The sequence below is a fragment of the Heteronotia binoei genome, chromosome 2, assembly GCF_032191835.1.
Source record: "Heteronotia binoei isolate CCM8104 ecotype False Entrance Well chromosome 2, APGP_CSIRO_Hbin_v1, whole genome shotgun sequence".
Taxonomy (NCBI): domain Eukaryota; kingdom Metazoa; phylum Chordata; class Lepidosauria; order Squamata; family Gekkonidae; genus Heteronotia; species Heteronotia binoei.
The window spans coordinates 142,732,619-142,754,871 of record NC_083224.1 but is presented as its reverse complement, the minus strand read 5'-3'; the positions used below and the strand labels follow the sequence as shown (position 1 = coordinate 142,754,871).

The following is a 22,253-nucleotide window of genomic DNA, read 5'->3' as shown; positions in this document are numbered from 1 at the left end:
ATTTCATATTTTGAGTATTGTTATGAGAAGATACACCCATTCATTTACATTTTACACAGACAATAAGATTATTTTACTATGAATGCTTACCATTTTCTACATATCCTGGCACATAATGAGCTTGACTATATCTCCAGACATGTCTGGCAGTCGTGCCCTTCCCTTGAACACGTATTTTTATGTTGTATCTTCCATCTCCGTTGAAGGATATGAAATGTCTTGAGTAGATTCCATCATTTTTGAAAATATCAGCACCTTGATATAGTAAATATCAGGAATTAATACCTAAACAAAAAATCTTAATGCTGATTATTTAAAAACAATAATACAATGAGTTCATGTCATCTGCTTGCATTATCACAGATAAAACTGAATTCTGGAAGGTCGTATATGTCAGGTTTACAAGCCCCTAACAGGGTTTTGTCTCAACTTTATGCTTTGCACATGGTTGTTAATTTTTCTCATAGTATTGTCATTGCTGATGGAGGACTGATTACAGCATATTCGTATGGTTCTGTGCTATTGCATATATATATTCCTGTATTTATATGTTTATGTGTTTGTATTCATATATTCATATTTCTATATGTATACACCATTGTACTATTCCATATGTTTTTGTAACCTAATCAGATATGCACGCTTAGAATGAAGTAAAGTTTATAGAGTGATGGTATGTCATACACACAAATTAGTGCCACATAACCTCTTTCTTTAGAAATGAAACACTGATCTCACCTCCATTGCCACAAGTACCAAAAATACATACACTTTGTTCCCCACCCAAAAAATATCTTGCACTGCCCCCCAACTGCCTCCCAGTAACTCCTCACAAAGATGGTTTATTTTCTCATGCTTGTCTTCCTTCTTTCTCAGAACCAAGCTTTCTACCCTCCACCTCCCTCCCTGTGTGCCTTCCAAGCAAGATTCGCAAGACTTTACCCCTGTAGTCTTTTTTATGTACCCCCACCTGAATCCTGTAACATGGGAAGAAATGTATCTCTGAGAATGTACAGCACAATATTCCCTCGCCACTGGATAATTGCAACCTCCTGCTTCCCTGGACACTTCCCTGCACCAGTGGGGTACCTAGACTATTTGGTGCCCAGGACAGATAAATTTTTAACACCCCCTCATCTTTTTTTTTTTGCCAGCAAGTGACGCTGATTTATGGCGACCCTGTAGGGTTTCAAGGCAAGAATTTGGAGGTGGTTTGTCATTGCCTGCCTCCATGGTGGCCCTGCCTAGCTTCTGATGAGATCAGTCTATCCTATGGCTATCCAGGTTGACAAAATTATTTTCAGTAATATTCATGAAATGATATGAATAATAATAAGGCCAGAAAAGAAATGTTGATACAACTTTGTACATAGAATCATGCGTTTAAAAAATTCAAATTCCAACATGCTATGCAATCACAAGAACCAGCATGGTGTAATGGTTAAAGTGTAAGACTAGGATCTGGGAAACCCAGGTATGAATCCCCACTCATGCCATGGAAAGTTGCTGGGTGACCTTAGGGCAGTCACACGACTCACATCCTAGCTCTGCCCTCGATAGCCCCCCAGGATAGCCTGATCTCATCAGATCTTAAAAGCTAAGCAGGGATGTGACTTGACAGCAAAAAAAATTTAGAAAGATCCATCACACCACTGGTGTTCTGAGCCGGCACTTGGAAGAACTTCTGTTCTCCATTTTGAAGCCCAAGAACTGACCATCCCAAACATCTGCAACGTATTTTTGAGAGCAATGCAGGCCTCAGATTCAGCGGGAGCTCACAGGAGTGCAGCTCCTGAACCTTTCTGAGAGTTTCACCTCCTCCTTCCCACCTTATCCACTGAATAGTAGGTGCAGCTGCATAACAATCCTGGATGAGCTCCACCACCGTTTTTTCTACAAAATGATCCCTGGAGCTATGAGTCTGCCTTTGTACTAACTTTTACTAACCAGCACTAACCAAAGAATCACAAAATAGTGATCACAAGCTTCACCAGACTGGATTTTAAGAAACACACTACTCCACAAAGAAGGTGCCCCCATCCTCCATTGTTTCCAAATGACTAAAGTCAAACTAGAGAATTTCTGCTGTAGAAACTGAAGAGGGACATTTTTTTCAAGACCAGCAGAACCAGTGCAATGCACAGAGTACCCAGCAGTACCAGTGTCACAGGGTGTCCAGCAGAACCCAGCACAGCCCAGTTCACAAGATGAAGGTGTCTTTTTTTTTTACACTGATCTTTGTCTGAAGTAGCTTATCAATAAATTAAAGGGAAGGAATGAAGTGCTAAATGAAGTACTTCCCTTGAGATCAAGGTTGGGAATACTGATTTGTAGAAAGAAGGAAAGAAACGAAAAAAGAATCCAGAATTAGTCTTCAATTTGCATGCTGTGTGCTAGCAGAAGGGAGGTGGGAATAGCACAAACTTAAAGACTCTGAAGGTTTGTTCCTGTAATGGCAAATCATTATGTTTCTCATTACACAGAATGCCAGTAAGTACTCAGTATAAAGCAACTTCATATTTACCAAGTTCACTTATAGCCCATCTTTCTCAGTGTAGAATGCAAAATATAAAAACAATTCAATCAGACAGTATAAGACATTCAAAAAACAATGCAAAAGAATTAGCATTAGAAACTCAGATGCCAATGTGAACAAAAAACATCTTAAAAGATGACATATAAACTATGCAAAATGCATAAAGCAACATTCTAAAGTATATGATATAGTGAATATTTCAAAGTGTACTTACCTGAACCAGTGTCATAAAGTTCTAGCTCTACAGCAGTTCCAGATGCTGGTTCAACAGTGGCTGTGACATTTGCACCAATAACAGGCAAAAAACCCTGACTCACTTCTGCATAAATGATCATTGGATCAGGGTAGTTATTGGTGTCTTTATTTAAATAGGACTTCACAGTCACTGGGGGCACAGTCAGAGATGCAGCTCGAGTGGTGACTGTAATTGATAAGACTTGAGTTCCTTCTGTGTGTGTGTTGTGAATTTTATAAATCCAATCTCCTGCCTGCAAATCAAAGTTTTGCAATCACATAGTCAATCTCTAAAGCATTACTGTTATAAATTCAGCTTGGTTTTCTTTGCATACTGAGTTTGACAAGAATGTGGTGATGTTTTTTTGTTTTTTAAGGCACTAAGAGCAGTGGGTAGCAGAGTCACATTGGAAGGTCATAGGACAAATTAGGGAATGAAAGCTTGATTCCCACTAAAGTATCTTCTATAGCACCAAATGTTTGGATTTAAATTATTTATATAAGTTTTTTATCCTTTTACAACTGTTAGTCACATAGAGTCCACTTGCAGAGTGGGCGACGTATAAATCCAAAGTAAATTAAATAAAAATAAATAAATAATGACTCCATCCAAAGTAAATTAAATAAAAATAAATAAATAATGACTCCATCCAAAGTAAATTAAATAAAAATAAATAAATAACGAATCCATTATAGTATTTTCTGATCTTCACTAATATTCAGCCCTAAGATCTCTGTGTTTTCACCTGATTGTTATCCTCTAAACAAAATTACAACAGAATTGCTTCACCTCCTAATCTTGCTTTTGACTGGTCCATATCAGCTCTCCTGTTGCTACTAGGGATGGGCATGAACCAAACAATGAACTACAGTTTGAGCACAAACCAGGCTGGAAGATGATTCATTTCAAACCAGTTCATTTGGTCACACCATGCCTGAACTGGAAACAAACTACATTTTTTCCTTGGTGATTCGTTTGGTTCATTTTTGTGTTTCATTTTTCCAGACAGCCAGGTGATTTAATTAATTTCTAGGCAATGCTGGGGGTGGACTTCTGGGAACCCTAGAAAAACCCATAGCAGCTGTCCACTGCTTGGTTGGCAGCTCTGGGAGACAACTATGAAGCTCCCTGTAATGGACTCAGGCACTTAGCCTGGAAGCTGGGAACAGCTTGCAATGATTGGCTGGGACGCAGCCATGGTAACGATAATGTAGTGAATTGAGAGGGGCTTGGAGGGAAGAAAACTGTCTCAGGGTTTGGAGTTTTCAATTACTGGGAGTTGGAGCTTGAGTACTGGAGCAGTGGAGTAAGAACTGTGTACTGAAGCTGATCAGTTGTTGTGAAGCAACTGGAAGGAGCTGAGAACAGCTAGTGGGGCTGAGTTCTTTGGTGGACAGAACTGAAGAAGCTTCTGTCAGAGAGAGAGTTATTAGTCAGAAGGGGGCAAAACCAGGCACTTTCTGTGAGGAGAAACTCTCTGTGGAGTTCTGTCAGAACACAAAACAGCTGGGGAAGTTGCTGAGAATTTCTGAGTTTGTGTGACTGCTGAAAATTCTGAGTTTGTGGTTGCTTGGGAACTGCTGTTTGTTTGGTTGAGTGGGCTGAAGGTGAAGGTGATTGAAGGTGATTGTTGCTGATTGATTAGGAGTGGCTGTGTTCCCCACCCTTTTTGTATTTTAAGCTGCGCCTTGCCAGGGCGAGAGCCAAAGAGCTCTTGGCCGGTGGCTCTTAGCCTGGGGGCTCTGTAAGGACCAGGAACCCAGATTCCTTCTGCTTCCAATAAGGTCTGACCCTCCAGAAGGAGAGACACACAAAAAAAAACAGGATTTAAAAGGGGACTGTATATTTTTAAAAAAGCTATCATGAAGGTAGAATGCCAGCAGGGGGGTGGGGGCTTTCCAGTGTTTTGCACTGATTGTCACATGTATGACTATCTGCCCACAGGACAGAAGTCTTGGGTGTGTGCTTGATGCAAAGAGCTCCTGGTCCTCAGGGAACAAATCCGTACCCTTGAGGCCGAGATGACTGACCTGGAGAAGCAGAGGCAGTCAGGCACTCAGAGAAGACTCTCGGGGACCTCTTCGATGAGTCCCGCTCTGAACGTGGCAGCCCCGTTGCTGCCAGGGAGCATGAGGGTCAAGAGGGAACAGGGCACTGTGCTGAAGGTAAGGGGAATGTGCCCTCAGAAGGGACCTCTTCTTCAGTTGATGAGCGGGTATCCTTTCACGCCAAGGAACCATCCCTGGGCAGTTGGTGAATCGATTCTTAGGCAAGTAGACAGCTGGGTGGTAAAACCGCGTACTGACCGTATGGTGACTTGCCTGCCTGGTGCGAAGGTAGCGGACATTACGCGTGTAGTAGATAGGCTGATAGACAGTGCTGGGGAGGAGCCAGTGGTCGTGGTGCATGTTGGCACCAACAATGTGGGGAAATGCAGTTGTGACGTCCTGGAGGAAAAATTTAGGCTGCTAGGTGAGAGACTTAAGGCCAGGACCTCCAAGGTAGCCTTCTCAGAAGTGCTACCTGTTCCACGTGCAGGGCAGGAGAGACAGGCACAAATTAGAAGTCTCAATGTGTGGATGAGACGATGGTGTAAGGAGGAAGGGTTTAAGTTTGTTAGGCACTGGGATGCTTTCTGGAACAAGCAGGAGCTGTACAAAAGAGACGGTCTCCACTTGTCCCCAGATGGAACCAGGCTGCTGGCACTTAAAATAAAAAAGGTGGCAGAGCAGTTTTTAAACTAAATCTTGAAGGAAAGCCAACAGGAGATGAAATGTCTCTGGTTTGGGAGGACTCATCTCAATGAGATGAAGGGTTAGCTGTTACTTTTCTACCGGGTAATGGATCAGAGTTGTCCACTGAGATGGTGACAAACAGTATTGACTGTCTGCCAAAGTCTCGAGGCGACGGGAGGAAGGTTGCAGGCCTAGCTTGCCTGGGAAATTATAGATGTTTATATGCAAAAGCTTGAAGTGTTCAAAGTAAAATTGGTGAGTTGGAATGTTTCGTGTTGGGAGAAAACATAGACATTTTAGGAATTTCAGAAACTTGGTGGAATGAGGAGAATCAGTGGGCCACAGTGATTCCAGGATATAAGTTATATCGGAAGGATAGGGAGGGAAGGGTTGGAGGTGGGGTGGCTCTGTATGTCAGAGAGGGTATACGGTCCAGTAAGACTGAGGTCAGAGAATTAGATTCCCTTCTAGAAATGCTTTGTGTTGAAATAGAGGGCCCAAAAGGAAATTTAATTATGGGAGTTTGTTATCACCCACCAAATCAAAAGATAGAGGACGATTATAATATGATGGAAGGATTAAAGATAGCAGCTAAACATAAAAACTGTATCGTAACAGGTGATTTTAACTACCCGCAGATTGATTGGGTCAATATATGTTCTGGTTGAGAGAAAGAGATTGAATTTCTTGATGCTCTCGATGACTGTGCTATGGAGCAGATGGTCTCTGAACCTACCAGGGGTGGGGCGATCCTGGATTTGATCCTAAGTAATGCCCAAGACTTGGTGAGAGATGTAAAAGTGATCGCACCGCTTGGGAACAGTGACCATAACGTTATTGATTTCACCATTTGTATAAATAGAGAGTTGCCCCAAAAGACAGGCACAACCATGTTTAACTTTAAAAGGGGTAAATTATCTGAGAGGAGGAGGCATGTGAAGAGGAAACTGAAAGGAAAGGTAAATACGGTCAAAACCCTTGGGAAAGCTTGGAGGCTATTTAAAACTACAATCCTAGAAGCTCAGATAAAATATATACCACAAGTTAGGAAAGGCACAAACAGGTATAAGAAAAGGCCTGCATGGTTAACAAACAAAGTAATGGAAGCTGTAAAAGGTAAGAATGACTCCTTTAAGCGGTGGAAAGCTAGTCCAAGTGAGATTAATAAAAGGGAACACAGGCTGTGGCAAATCAAATGCAAGACTGTGATCAGGAAGGCAAAAAGGGACTATGAAGAGCATATTGCAAAAAACATTAGGATCAACAATAAAAATTTCTTCAAATATATTAGAAGCAGGAAACCAACCAGGGAGGCAGTGGGGCCCTTGGATGACCAAGGGGTCAAAGGATTACTGAAGGAGGATAGGGAAATGGCTGAGAAGCTGAATACATTTTTTGCCTCCGTCTTCACTGTGGAAGACGAGAAGTGATTGGCCGCTCCAGAACCACTAATTTTGGAAGGGGTGTTAAAAGACCTGAGTCAGATTAGGGTGACAAGACAGGAGGTCCTACAACTGATAGACAAATTAAAAACTAATAAGTCACCAGGTCCGGATGGCATATATCCAAGAGTTCTGAAAGAACTCAAAGTTGAACTTGTGGAACTTCTGACAAAAATATGTTATCTTTCATTGAAATTTTCCTCCGTTCCTGAGGACTAGAAGGTAGCAAATGTCACCCCCATCTTTAAAAAGGGTTCCAGAAGAGATCCAGGAAATTACAGGCCAATCAGTTTGACTTCAATACTGGAAAAGTTGGTAGAAACCATTATCAAGGACAGAATGAGTAGGCACATTGATGAACACGGGTTATTGAGGAAGACTCAGCATGGGTTCTGTAAGGGAATATCTTGCCTCACTAACCTGTTACATTTCTTTGAGGGGGTGAACAAACATGTGGACAAAGGGGACCCAATAGATGTTGTTTACCTTGACTTCCAGAAAGCTTTTGATAAAGTTCCTCATCAAAGGCTCCTTAGAAAGCTCAAGCGTCATGGAGTAAAAGGACAGGTCCTCTTGTGGATCAAAAACTGGCTAATTAATAGGAAGCAAAGAGTGAGTATAAATGGGCAGTCTTCACAGTGGAAGGCAGTAAGCAGTGGCATGCCGCAGGGCTCAGTACTGGGTCTCATGCTCTTTAACTTGTTCATAAATGATTTGGAGTTGGGAGTGAGCAGTGAAGTGGCCAAGTTTGCAGATGACACTAAATTGTTCAGGGTGGTGAGAATCAAAGAGGATTGTGAGGCACTCCAAAGGGATCTGTTGAGGCTGGGTGAGTGGGCATCAACGTGACAGATGAGGTTCAATGTGGCCAAGTGCAAAGTAATGCACATTGGGGCCAAGAATCCCAGCTACAAATACAAGTTGATGGGGTGTGAACTGGCAGAGACTGACCAAGAGAGAGATCTTGGGGTCGTGGTAGATAACTCACGGAAAATGTTGACAGTGTGCGATTGCAATATAAAAGCCAATGCCATGCTGGGAATTATTAGGAAGGGAATTGAAAACAAATCAGGAACTATCATAATGCCCCTGTATAAATCGATGGTGCGGTCTCATTTGGAATACTGTGTGCAATTCTGGTCACCGCACCTCAAAAAGGATATTATAGCATTGGAAAAGGTGCAGAAAAGGGCAACTATAATGATTAAAGGGTTGGAACACTTTCCCTATGAGGAAAGGTTAAAACGCTTGGGGCTCTTTAGCTTGGAGAAACGTCGACTGCGGGGTGACATGATAGAGGTTTACAAGATAATGCATGGGATGGAGAAAGTAGAGAAAGAAGTACCATATTTTTCGCTCCATAAGATGCACTCTGCCCCCCCCCCCCAAAAAGGGGGAAAGTGTGTGCGTGTTATGGAGCGGAACTGCAAAAAAGAATGCATGTTGGGGACCTTAATGATGCCATGGGGAAGCCTGCAGCCGGATCAGAAAGCAAGGACTACATGGAAGGAGAGCGGGTCCAGGCAAGAAACTTACAATTCCATGGTGGCTGCGTGGAGAAGCGAGTCCTGGCCAAGAAGGAGGAGATCGTATAGGGGAGGAGGGAAGGCTGCAAGCGAGGAGTGAGTGCTGTTGTTGGCTGTGTTATTGCCGTGCTGATTGGAGAAGAGTTTGTGTTATTGCCACGCTGATTGGAGAAGAGTGCTGTTGCTGGCTGTGTTATTGCCGCGCTGATTGGAGAAGAGCTTGTGTTATTGCCGCGCTAATTGGAGAAGAGTTTGCATTTCCTAGTAGACAGCTGGGACAGCAGTGCGCATGAGCATTACTCTCCATTCAATGTCTGGGTTTGTCTGAGGTACTATGAATGCTGGCTGCCGGGGGCACAATTCATTAAAAAAAAATAAACTTTATCACTCATTAAATCTTGATTTACCTCATACATATGATGTTCCACTTTGAGCATTAAATATATGATAAAACACTTGCCATATTAAACTTTAGTGGTCAGTATTACCGTAATTATGATGTACAAAGTCAGGTCACTGGAATCAATGATTAGTTTACGTATACTGCACACATGATGCACAAAGTCCATTTTTGTGTTTGTTTTTAGGTCTTAAATATGTTATAAATTTTAATATGGCTGATTGTTGTTCTCATTGATTTAAGACAATGCTCAGTGCAGGTTATTGGTCAGTGATAATGCGCAGGCCAGCGGTAAGTGACAACGCAAATGGTCAGCACTCAGTGGTAACACAAATGGTCAGTGCTTAGTGACAACGCAAATGGTTAGTGCTCAATGGTAAACATTGAATAAATGATACTGACAGTTCCTTCATTTCTTGCAGAAAAATACCACAGTACCTCATTCTACCAGTGCAAGGATGATAAAGCAGAAAAGGCTAGCATATAAAATTACTTTTAAACTACAGGTAGTAAAATATGCTAAGGAGTATAGAAACAGAGCAGCGGAGAGACATTTTGGGCCTCCTCCAACTGAAAAAATGATTAGAAAGTGGAGGAAACAGGAGGATCAGCTGCAAAAGGCAGATAAAAGTAAGCACACTTTCCGTGGGCATGCTGCAAAGTGGCCACAGTTGGAGGTGGACATGAAAGAATGGATCATATGTCACCGGAATAATGGCTTCTCTGTCTCGACAAAAATGATCATATTTGAAGCGAAACGCATTTCTATAGAGAAAGGCATTCAGGATTTTACAGGATCACCATCATGGTGCTACAGATTTATGAGGTGATGTGGTCTTGCTATGTGACCAAAACTAGAATTGCGCAAAAAATGCCAAAAGAATATGAATCTAAAATTCTGTCCTTTCATAAATTTGTTATTGATGCTAGGAAGAAAAATGGCTTTGAAATTGGCCAGATTGGGAATATGGATGAAGTTCCGCTAACCTTTGATGTGCCATCTAATAGGACTGTAGATCTGAAGGGTGCCAAAACCATCACTGTGAAAACTTCAGGGCATGAGAAGACCCATTACACAGCTGTGTTGTCCTGCTGTGCCGATGGCACCAAATTGCCACCCATGTTGATTTTCAAAAGGAAAACATTTCCAAAAGAAGTGATTCCGCGAGGAGTTGTTGTACATGTATATGAGAAAGGATGGATGGATGAAAATGGAATGAGAATATGGGTTGAAAAGGTGTGGTCCAAACGTCCTGGAGGACTTCTGAAAAAACCTGCCTTATTAGTGCTTGACCAGTTTAGAGCACATATTAGCAAACCAACAAAAAAGTGCTTCAAAGAAGTGAAGACTCATCTAGCTGTAATTCCCGGAGGTCTTACCAGCCAGTTGTAATCTCTTGATGTTTCCATCAACAAGCCATTTAAGGTCTTAATGAGAGAAGAGTGGAACAAATGGATGGCTGCTGGTAATCATGATCTGACATCTACTGGACGAATGAAAAGGCCCACCATCACTTAAGTTTCTGAATGGGTGAAAACATCATGGGACTCAGTAAAGGAGGAGATCGTTGTACAGTCATTCAAAAAATGTGGCATTAGCAATGCCTTAGATATAAGTGAAGATGGTATCTTATATGAAGACAGCGAAGAAAGTGATGTCAGTGATTGTGAGCAAATGAGCTTCATAAATTCTGACTCTAGCGATGATGAGTTCTTGGGGTTTCCAGAAAACTAGAGTACTCAAACCTTTAAGTCTCTCCATTTGTTAATGACAGTGATAATGGATCTTAATGCCACTGTTGACTGCTATTCACTTTACATGCTTCAAATGTTATTCTGTTATAGTTTATTAAATATTTTATTACACTATTTGGTTCAGAATATTTTTTTTCCTGTTTTCCTCCTCTACAAACTAGGTGCGTCTTATGGAGCAAAAAATACGGTACTTTTCTCCCTTTCTCACAATACAAGAACTCGTGGGCATTCGATGAAATTGCTGAGCAGTCAGGTTAAAATGGATAAAAGGAAGTACTTCTTCACCCAAAGGGTGGTTAACATGTGGAATTCACTGCCACAGGAGGTGGTGGCGGCTACAAGCATAGACAGCTTCAAGAGGGGGTTAGATAAAAATATGGAGCAGAGGTCCATCAGTGGCTATTAGCCACAGTGTGTGTGTGTGTATATTGGCCACTGTGTGACACAGAATGTTGGAATGGATGGGTCATTGGCCTGATCCAACATGGCTTCTCTTATGTTCTTATGTACAAGGCAGTCTCCTAGTTAAACTGAGAACACTCAAACACTCTGAAGGAAGGACTGGATTCTGGTGACTAGAAAGGAATCCGAAGTCAGACTAGAAATCTAGCTGGGTTGAGGGGCTAGAAGAGCAGATGTGAATCCTGAATTCTAGTGCGTGAGTCTGAGGGAATACTGATCTGGCACAGGTCAGAAGTCCTTAGTGTGTTTGGCAAAGAATGTGTGGATTTTTATGATTTATGAACATGCTTAGGGTTATTCCATCTCTGTTAGTGTTCTTAGTGCCAAGTAGGCACTCCCTGCCTATTCAAAGTATTTTTTATACATTCTTAAGCCTGCCTGTTTATATAGTTCAAAGTGGTTTTGTATCTTCTACCTGGTGTTGTATTTTAAGCTATCTCAGCCTGACATATCTCTGGTGATCAGAGATGGTTTATTTTGAATAGCCTGCCAACTGATTTGCCTTTAAATAGCCTAATCAATATTATTTTAACCCTCCCCCTTGCCTTTTGTGATCCAATAAATATTCTTTGTGGTTTTGAAAATGTCAGATGCCCAGCTTTTATATTACTGACAGGGTTTTCAGTGTGTGTGCCTAAGGTACTGAGGAGAGCTGACAGACAAATTTTATACCCTCCCAAGCGGACCCTGACCAGTTCCTGACACTCCCATTCTGCAGATTGTATATATATACCAGGCAACCCCAGTAAAAAAAAAATGCTTCTAATGGCTCAGTCCTGAGCACACTGACATTTGTAAATAAAACAAGGCTAGAAAGAAACAAATAAAGTGGCACAGAGAGGTTAGTGACTCCCAAAAAGGGGCAAACTAATAAACCTCCTGGGGGCTGTAACTTGGCCTCCCATTCTCACCAAACCTGGAGAGTGAATAGAAGAGTGTTAGCTCAAGACTTGCTGTGAGTTTGGCATCTCTAGCCCACTGGGGGGGGGGCATTCTACCACCTCCCAAACCAAATGAACCACAAATATGTTCAGGAAATCAAACAAATCACAAGCCAACACAAACCACCATTTTCCCAGTTTATGCCCATCCCTAGTTGCTACTCTTTGCTTTTAGTAGAGACTGATGATGATGAAGAAAAGGAAGAAGAGTTACCCTAAAAGTGGCTTACAATCACCTTGTGAGGTATGTGGGACTGAGAGAGTTCCGAGAGAAATGTGACTGGCCCAAGGTCACCCAGCTGGTTTCATGTGAAAGACTGGGGGATCAAACACAGTTCTCCAGATTAGTGTTCACTGTTCGTAATGCTGGCTTTCAAAACCGCTGCAAGACTGTCTGCATCTTGAATAAGAAGATCTTTTCACTGAAACAGTGTTCTAGACTTTCAGGACTGCTTTGATAATCTGTCTATTCAGATGAATACAATGGACTGCCAAACTACGTCTAAAACCATTGTATTAGATTTCACCTTAGAAAAGGTAAAATAGTACACTAACCTGTCAAATACAATACAAGCTGCTATTTCAGAAAAGATCCTGACAGCCTTTGGGATTGCTTCTGGTTATGTACTCTGTATATACTCTAGAACAGGGGTGTCAAACATGCATCTTGGGGGCTCCTATCAGGCCCCTAAGCAACTGGCTGTCATCTGCTTCCATCTCCCTCTCTCTTGCTTCCTTCTGCATAACAGCTTGCTTTGCAAGGCTTGCTCAATCGCACAGCTATGGAGCAAAACTTCTATTTTCTCCATTGGCTGGGGTTCCTCCCTTGTAGAGGAAGGCGGGGGGGAGACAGAGATTGTTTTTCCAGGCTCTCGCAATCACACAGCAAAGCTACTAAGCCAAGCCTCTTTTCCTTCTATTGGCTGAGACTCCTTCCCCTTCTGGTCCCCTGGGGAAGGAAGGAAAGAGCCAGAGCTTCCTTTGCCCAGTTCCCTGGATCCCATGGGAGAAATACAAAGAAGGCACCTTTAAGACCAACAAGTGCTAATGTTTTAAGCATATTTCAAGTGTTTTTTTTTAATTAATTGTGTTTGTCTATGTCCTTTATAAAGTTTATATCACTACTACCTAATCTTAAATAGGTACACACATGGCTTGGTCGGACATGTCCTGGCCCAACCCAACATGGCCTGGCCCAACAAGGTCTCACTTATGATGATGATGATGATATTGGATTTATATCCTGCCCTCCACTCCAAAGAGTCTCAGAGCGGCTCACAATCTCCTTTACCTTCCTCCCCCACAACAGACACCCTGTAAGGTGGGTGGGGCTGGAGAGGGCTCTCACAGCAGCCGCCCTTTCAAGGACAACCTCTGCCAGAGCTATGGTTGACCCAAGGCCATTCCAGCAGGTGCAAGTGGAGGAGTGGGGAATCAAACCCGGTTCTCCCAGATAAGAGTCCGCACACTTAACCACTACACCAAACTGGCTCTCTCACACTTAACCACTACACCAAACTTATGTCAGATCTGGCCCTCATAACAAATGAGTTTGACACCCCTGCTCTAGAGTTCAACTCTAGATTCCCTGCACTAAAAAGTTGTGCAAGCAACTGGTCCACATTAAACGATTTTGAAAGCAATTTTTAAATCATTAGCATTGTTCACAGCTGATTTATAAAAAGGACACCATCTTGCTTTGTGCAATAAAAGACAGTTTTATCCTGAGTTCAAATCCTGTCAGTAGATGGATTCCATGAAAATGTACATCGCCATCTGTCATTCTCAATTCCTACTTTACATAGGGCTCTGTTTATGGCTGAAAACTGTCAAGCAAAAGTATAGCCAGTGAAATTTTTTCATAATGGAGATACTGAAATAGGAAAAGTTGTACCTGCTATATTTATGTATATGTCAGGTGGCTGCTGAGAACACAAAATAGCTCTCAGAAGAAAAAGTGGCAACTTCCAGGTCACAATTAAATTATCTCTCTCAGCCTACCTTACAAGAGGATGAATGGAATAACCCATGAACTTCTTATAAATGTGACAGATCAGGGGTGGCCAAACTGCAGCTCAGGGGCCACATGTGGCTCTTTTACACATATTGTGTGGTTCTCAAAGTCCACCCCCGTCAGCCAGCTTGGAGAAGGCACGTTTCTTTAAAACACTTCTCCAAGCCAAGCCAACCAGCAGCTTGGAGAATGAATTTAAAATTAAACTTGCTTTTTCCCTACCTCTTCCTCCTATTTGCTTTCTTTCCATCTTCCTTCCTGTCTCGTGGTTCTCAAACATCTGACATTTATTCTCTGTGGCTTTTATGTTAAACAAGTTTGGACACCCATGTGACAGATAAATCAAGGTTGTAGGCCACTCACCTGTGAGGCCCATCAGTGGCCCATGAGAGAAGTGTTCATGTGCCATGAGAAGCGGGGGCCAGGACTCACCATGAGTCCTGCTTGCGGTCCTGTGCAGGGGAAGAGTCAGCAGGGTGACGGGCAACCATTGTGGTCACATTCAGTGAGGTAAGATGAGCAGCAAGGGCACTCTCAGAACTGAGTTCTCGATAGGAAACTCCAGGCATTCATCTGATCAAATGTCCTCAGGACAGTCATGAGCATTTTACAATGTGTGAATTAGTCCTTTCAGCTAAGTGAATTTTGGGGGAAACAGCTATAGGCATTTCATGAATATTGTAAACAACCTTATGTAGTCTTCCTCTTTCAAAATGAATAAAGTGATCACTAGCATACAAGGGAGCATGTGACCACCCTGGGTGGGGATAAGCTTCAGGGAAGTTGGAAGAGACCCAGGTTAGCTGCTTTGATAGCACTCCAGCATACTTCTGAAACCTAACTCATGAATGGCTGTAATACATAGCCCCAGTTACTTGCCCTCTGGCATCACGTAAGTGTTCTTAGAGTTGCCCAGGGAGAGATGGTAGTCCTGTTCCTGTTCTGGCCTTAATCTGTCTGATGATTTTGGTTTTTTCCCCCCAATTTTCTTACTGTTTGCACTTCTGTAGTTTTAATCAGCATGACTTGCTTTTATTTGCTTTGTTGAGAGCAGGCTTGTGGATTTGATAAACTGAAATATAAGTCTGAAATATTTCAAACACAAAATTTTTAAAAGCTCAGGCTTTACCTCTGCAGTTCCATTGATCTTGAGTCGAGCCATATGGCGATTGGTATTATCAATTACAAAGTCTGTTTGACTGTACTTTTCCCCTTTTGGATCAGTCAGAAATATTCCAGGTGGGTACATGCTGACACTCCAGGTAACTATGAAGTATGTGTCATTTCCCACAGTTTTATCGATGGATACAATACCATCCAGCCACTCAAAGGGTCTGAGGTTTTGACTTTTGCTTTCAAGCTGTTGGAAAATTAGAAAAATATTATGATATAGCATGAAAAGTTTTACAAACTTAGATTAAAACGATTTTATTGGTAACATATGGTAATAAATCTATATCTTACATCTTTAAAAACTTCTTTTATCTACCCCATATATTACTTTCTACCCACCCCTCCCCCCATTACTTGACCCCCGCCAGTGTTATTTACTTAAAATGCAAATATTTAAAGGTAACCTTAACTATTAAAACAAAAAATTATATTCGTCTTCTTTTTAAAACTTATCACTATTAAAAATTGCCCAATGTCCTTTTATTTTGCACTCTTTTTCTACATATTTTCTAAACTTTTTCCACTCCATCTTAAAAACTTCTAAATCATAGTCTCTTGATATTCTTGTTAATTTGTCCATTTCACTCCATGTCATAAATTTTACAATCCAATCCCATTTCTCTGGTATTTTTTCTTGCTTCCACAACTGCGCATACAATGTCCTAGCAGCTGAGGGCAAGTACCAGATTAAAGTTCTATCTTCTTTTGGAAATTTTTCCATTTGTAATCTCAACAAGAAAATCTTTGCAGCTTTGTTAAACTCATATCCCAAGATCTTAGAAATCTCTTGCTGAATCATCTGCCAAAACATTTTAGCTCATATGGTAGAAAGAACATTTTAGCACATATGGTAGAAAGAACCTTCATGCTTTTTACATTTCCAACATCTGTCTGGCATCTTGTTATTCATCTTTGCCAATTTTTTAGGAGTCATATACCATCTATACATCATCTTAAAACAGTTTTCTTTAATACTTTGACATGTTGAAAGTTTCATAGAGTTCTTCCACAAATATTCCCAAGTTTCCATCTGTATTTCTTTATTTACATTAATTGCCCCGTTAATCATTTGAGATTTCACTACTTCATCTTCTGTAGACCATTGTAAAAGTAATTTATATACTTTTGAAATTAATTTATCATTGTCTCCAAGCAGAACTTTTTCCATTTCTGTTTGCTCTTTCCTTATTCCTTCAGTTTTAATATCATTCTCCACCAAGCTTTTTATTTGTTGCATTTGAAACCAATCATATTTATGATTCAACTCTTCAGCAGTTTTCAGTTCTATTTTGCCACTTTGTATTTTTAATAATTGATTATATGACAACCACTTTTCTTTGCCCATCTCAGCTGTTATTTTTATTACTTCAGCTGGCACTATCCATAACGGTCTTCTCTCATCTCCATATTTCTTGTATTTCATCCATGTATTTAGCAAATTATTCCTTATATAATGGTGAGAGAAAAAAACGTCCATCTTCTTTTTTCCATAATACAAATACGCCAGCCAAATTTATTTCCATGACCTTCCAGCACTAAAAGTTTTTTATTTAACAACGTTATCCATTCTTTCATCCACACTAAACAAACTGCTTCCTGATATAATTTTAAATTTGGTAGCTGAAACCCACCTCTCTCTTTTGCATCTGTCAAAATTTTCATTTTAATCCTTGGTTTCTTCCCAGCCCACACAAATTCTGAGATTTTCCTTTGCCATTTATCAAATTGTTTGCCATCCTTCACAATAGGAATAGTTTGGAAAAAACACATTATGCTTGGTAAGATATTCATTTTAATTGCCGCTATTCTACCCAACAATGACAAATTAAGCTTGTTCCATTTTAGCATGTCTTCATCCATTTTACACCATAACTTTTCATAATCATTTTTAAACAGATCAATATTCTTCATTGTTATCTCCACCCCTAGGTACTTTACCTTGGAGGTGACTTCACAGCCCATTAGTCTCTGTAATTCTTGTTGCTTGTTCATCTGCATATTTTTACACAGAATTTTTGATTTTTCTCTATTAATACAAAGTCCCGCCAACTCCCCATATTCTTGTATTTTAGCTAACAGCAAAGGTGTAACTTGTATGGGGTTTTCGTTTATAAACATTATATCATCAGCAAAAGCTCTGTATTTGTAAGTAAATCCTTTTATTCTTAATCCTTCTATATCTTTTTCTTCTTGGATCTGCATCAGTAATATTTCAAGAGTCATTATAAACAACAGTGGGGAAAGTGGACAACCTTGTCTTGTACCTTTACTAATTATGTCTTCTGTAAGATCAGCATTTATACATAGCCTTGCACGTTGTTCAGTATATATTGCTTTTATCATTCTTATAAAGCTTTCTCCCAGCTCCATTTTTTCCATTACTGCAATGGAAATAAAGTCCCAATTTAAATTGTCAAATGCTTTCTCTGCAACTGCAAAGAATAATGCTACTTCTTTTTCTGGATGTCTTTCATAATATTCTACAATATTTACAACAGTTCTAATATTGTCTCTTATTTGTCTTTTGGGAAGAAACCCTGCTTGATCTTCCTTTATAAAGTTTATCAAATGTTGTTTAAGCTGTTCTGCCAAGATTCTTGTAAATATTTTATAGTCATTATTTAATAGTGAAATTGGTCTATAATTTTTTACATTCGTGACATCTCTATCTTCCTTAGGTATCAATGAAATAACAGCTTCTTTCCATGTGTCTGGTACATTCCCTTTTATTCATATCTTATTCATCAACTTCTGCAGTTTTGGTATTAATTCATCTTTAAAGGTTTTAAAATATTTAGCTGTATATCCATCTGGCCCAGGTGCTTTTCCATTTTTCATTGCGTTAATTTCTGCTTCAATTTCTATTTTTTCAATTGGATCATTCAAAACTTTTTGCATATTTTCAGTTAAGGGCCCTATTTTTATCTTTTGTAAATACTCATCCATCTTCTCTTTCTTTATTTTAACACCTTTAAACAATTTGGCATAGTACTTAAAGAATTCTCTTTTTATTCCCTCTTGAGTAACCACTTCTCTTCCATCTATCACAATTCTGTTAATAATTCTATTTTCTCTCTTTTTCTTCAATTGCCAAGCCAAATACTTTTCTGGTTTATTTGCTCCCTCAAAGGATTTCTGCTGAAGTCTTTTCAAACTCCATTCCACTTCTTTATTTAACAAATGTCTCAATTGAGTTTGTAATATTGTAATTTCTCTTAAAATTTTCTTTTTCCCTGGACTTTTTCTCAACTCCCCTTCCTTTATCTTTATTTCATTTTGAATGTCCAACAACTGTTTTTCTTTTACTTTATTATCCTTATTATTCAAAGTAATCAACATTCCTCTCATTACTGCTTTATAGGCATCCCAGACTGTCTGAAAATCAATATCCTCTTTGTCATTCACTTGGAAAAAAGCTTTAGTTTCATTTTCTAGGTATGTCACTGTTTCTTTATTCTGTAGCAAATCTTCATTCAATCTCCATCTTCTCAACTTCTTGGACAATTTTGTAATCTGCATTATTGGGTTATGATCAGCCCCAATTTTAGGTAAAATCTCTATCTTCCTTGTTATAAGACCTAAATCTTTAGTCCCCCACAACATGTCAATTCTAGAAAAAGTTTTGTGTCTTGCTGAAAAAAAATATATAGTCCCGAACTTCAGGATTAAATTTCCTCCATATATCTTCCAAATTTTCTTGTTTAACCAATTCAAAAAAAGACTGGCAATTTTCCTTTTTTGCTGTTGTTTTTTTCCCCTCCAGACCTGTCCAATGAGTTCTTAACTGTTCCATTACAGTCTCCCATTATCAAAACTTGGTCATAGGTCAGTTCATCAAGCTGTTGTATAATGACTTTTAAAAAAGCATCCTTTGCACCATTAGGCGCATACAATCCCAATAACAGCATTTTTTTCCATTTAATATTGTCTCTACTGCTTCAAATCTTCCATCTTTATCTTTAAACACTAATTTTGGCTCCAATTCTTGTTTAATATACAAAACCACTCCCCTTTTCTTCTGTTCAGCCAATGAAAAAAATTCCACTCCCAATTGTTTGTTCCATAAAAATCTATAATCCTTTTGTTTGATATGCACTTCTTGCAAACAAATTATATGTTTTGTTTCTTAATCCAATGAAATGTTGCCCTTCTTTTTTGTGGTGAATTTAGTCCATTAACATTCCAAGACAATAATTTGTAATCCATCATGGTACAAATTCTTTATTTTCTTCAAAAAATCTATGCAGTTCCTGAGCATTTTTAATTGTGATTCTCTTCCCCTAGGGTTCAAAGCTCAAACCTTCAGGTATTATCCATCTAAACCTCATTCCATTGTCTCTCAATTTTTCTGTCAACTTTTTATATGTTCTTCTATCGTTTATCACTTGCCTTGGCAGCTCCTTCATGATTCTCACTCTACTGCCTCCCACTATCAATGTCTTTTCAAAGTTTTTATTCATGATCCTTTCCACCATTTCCTTTGTCATATATCTTATGACAACATCTCTTGGTAAGTTATTTTTCTTGGCATAAAGTGAGTTCACTCTATACATATAGTCATGCATGTTTTTAGTCTCTTCAGGGTCTTCCTCTAAAACTTCTGCAATTATTTTTATTATAGATTATTTTAAATCACCATCCTCCTTTTCAGGTACTCCTCTCAGACGTATCTGAGTCTCCATCAATTTGCAGTCATGGATTGTCACTTTTTCTTGCATTTGCAACAAGGTGGAATCATATACATTCATTCTGCCTTCTACCTCCTGCACTTTCTTAGATGTTTCCTCAGTTTCCTTTCTGAGATCTTCCATATCTTTTTTAATCTCTACAATAATTTCTTTTTTCGATTCATTTATCATCTCTCTCACCTCTTTTATCATTCTGGCCTCCATTGCCCCCAGTTGGTCCTGCATTTTTTCCAATGAAGTAGCCCTTGTACGGGGCTGCTTGTGTTCAGACATTTAAAAAACAGCGAAAATTTGGACAGCACCAATTTCCAATTCGACTATCAGATTCAAAAGAGTAGGCCTTGCCCTTTATAACAAGCCCAATTTCGCCGTCCTCAGAGCTCCCAAAGTCAAGATATTTATTTTTAAAGTCTTTAAATTTTACTGCTCCTTACAATTCCCCCCCCTTTTAAAAACGTCCGAGGTCCACACAAATAATATGACTAATAGTATTTATCTTCTTACCCGCTTCTCAGTTAACTCCAACAATTTTTAATGTCCCGAATTCTTTAAAAACATTGTTTTTATTTTGACCTCCCAGCAATGGCCGCCGATGTTTCTCAATGGTAGTAAATTCCTAGAGTAGGTTTTCCTTCCACTACTTCCTGCTTTTGTTGCCACGAAGTCTCATTCACACTGGCAAGGAGATCTCACGATACTTGACGTACTTCCTGTCTTGCCTGAATGTGCTGCAGGCCTGTGACAATGTGACGATGGTGCTCTTTTTTTCAAAACCGCAAGTAAACTAAACAATAAATTCCTTTCCACTTTTTAGCACTTTTTAACACTGTCCTTTATATTTATAAAGTCCAAATTTCACCTCTTCCTCCCCTCTTCTTCCAAACTTTCTAGAATTTCCCTTCCCACCTTTTAAATTTATTCCATTAAGCTGTAAATAGTTCCGGAATGAAAAGATAGTAATCTGTACCTTCTCTTCCAATTATCTAAGTTCCCACTGGTCTTGCAAAGCTTTAGATGTTTAGCAATGTCCAAGAAGGTTAGGATCCTGTTGAGCTTATGTCAAATAAACAACTCTGAAAGCTTCTGCAGATGATGAAAATGCAACTCTTCCCGGAGACCCCTCAAAGCCTTAAAGGAGCCCCACCCCGGGACTCCCTTTTAGCCAAGGTAAATCTCCTCAAAGTTTCCTGTGCATATCTTGGACTAATCTCTGACTGAGAAAAGTAGGCAGTAGGCATTAAATTGCCTTCCACTACCCCGAACAGAAGTTCCAGCCTGCTCCCATTATGAGAAGCAGCTCAGCTCGACATTTTCCTCCCCCGGAAGTCAAAAGTTTTACAAACTTGATAAGGTTCATTTAATTCTTAGAGGGAAACAAAAAGTCAGTACACTGCTAGAAGGTCTCTTCACAGTAGATAGTTGTGGTGGAAGACAAATAATGCTTTGGATGGTATAAATGCTGCTGTCTCCATGAACACACTGGTCTGTAACTTCTCATAGCTAAACACATTAAGCTAGGTCAAAGGGCTGCAATATTTAACAGATGGGAGTAATGGCAGCTCCACCATAAGAACACCACACAACTTAAAATGGATACCATGATCAGTCTGCTACACTAAATCCATAGACCACTGGGGAGAAAAGATACAATCCGTCAGTATGTTTCAATTGCACATTGAGGTATGGAACTAATATCATTTTATAGACTTGTAACTAATATCATCTGATAAAAGTAATATGTATATAGCTAGAACAAATTCTGACCAACTGAAATCAGTCTTCACCAATAAGAGGTTACAACTGAAAGCGAAAGAACCAAATTGGAAGTTATTGTGCTATGAGACTGTTAAGGTTGCAGTTCTCAGAAAACTTCTGGGAGTAAGCCCCACTGAACAAAATGAGATTTATTTTTGAATAGACTGTATTAGGATTACTTTCTTAGAGACTAGACACTTTGAACTGAGTGCACTGAAAATGAGAAGTAAACTATTTCCTAAATTCCCAGAACAATATACAATTTCTCATAAATAGCAAGACAGAAGCTGTGTCACTACATCAGACTCAACAGTAATAAACAACAAACTCAGAATCACCATGTACTTGCATTGGGGATGCCAGCCTCCAGGTGGGACCTGAGGATCCCCTGGAATTACAGGTAATCTCCAGACTAAAGAAATCAGTTCCCCTGGAGAAAATGGATGTTTTGGAATGTGGATTCTATGGCATCGTATGCCACTGAAGTCCCTGTCCTGCCCAGGCTCCATCTCCAAATCTCAAGGAGTTTCCCAGCCTGGATCTGGCTATGGTTACCAACTCCTACCTTGTCATCAGTGGGAGGCTTTGGGA

At 39.8% G+C, this 22,253-nt stretch overlaps 1 protein-coding gene across 1 annotated transcript in view; it reads right to left on the bottom strand.

Moving 5' to 3' along the window:
• LOC132567355 (calcium-activated chloride channel regulator 1-like) overlaps positions 1-22,253 on the bottom strand; it is a 54,660-nt gene that overhangs the window by 4,311 nt on the left and 28,096 nt on the right. The window contains 3 exon segments of the mRNA XM_060233031.1: positions 91-255; positions 2,751-3,024; positions 15,176-15,406. Coding sequence (XP_060089014.1) covers positions 91-255; positions 2,751-3,024; positions 15,176-15,406 — 670 coding nt within the window.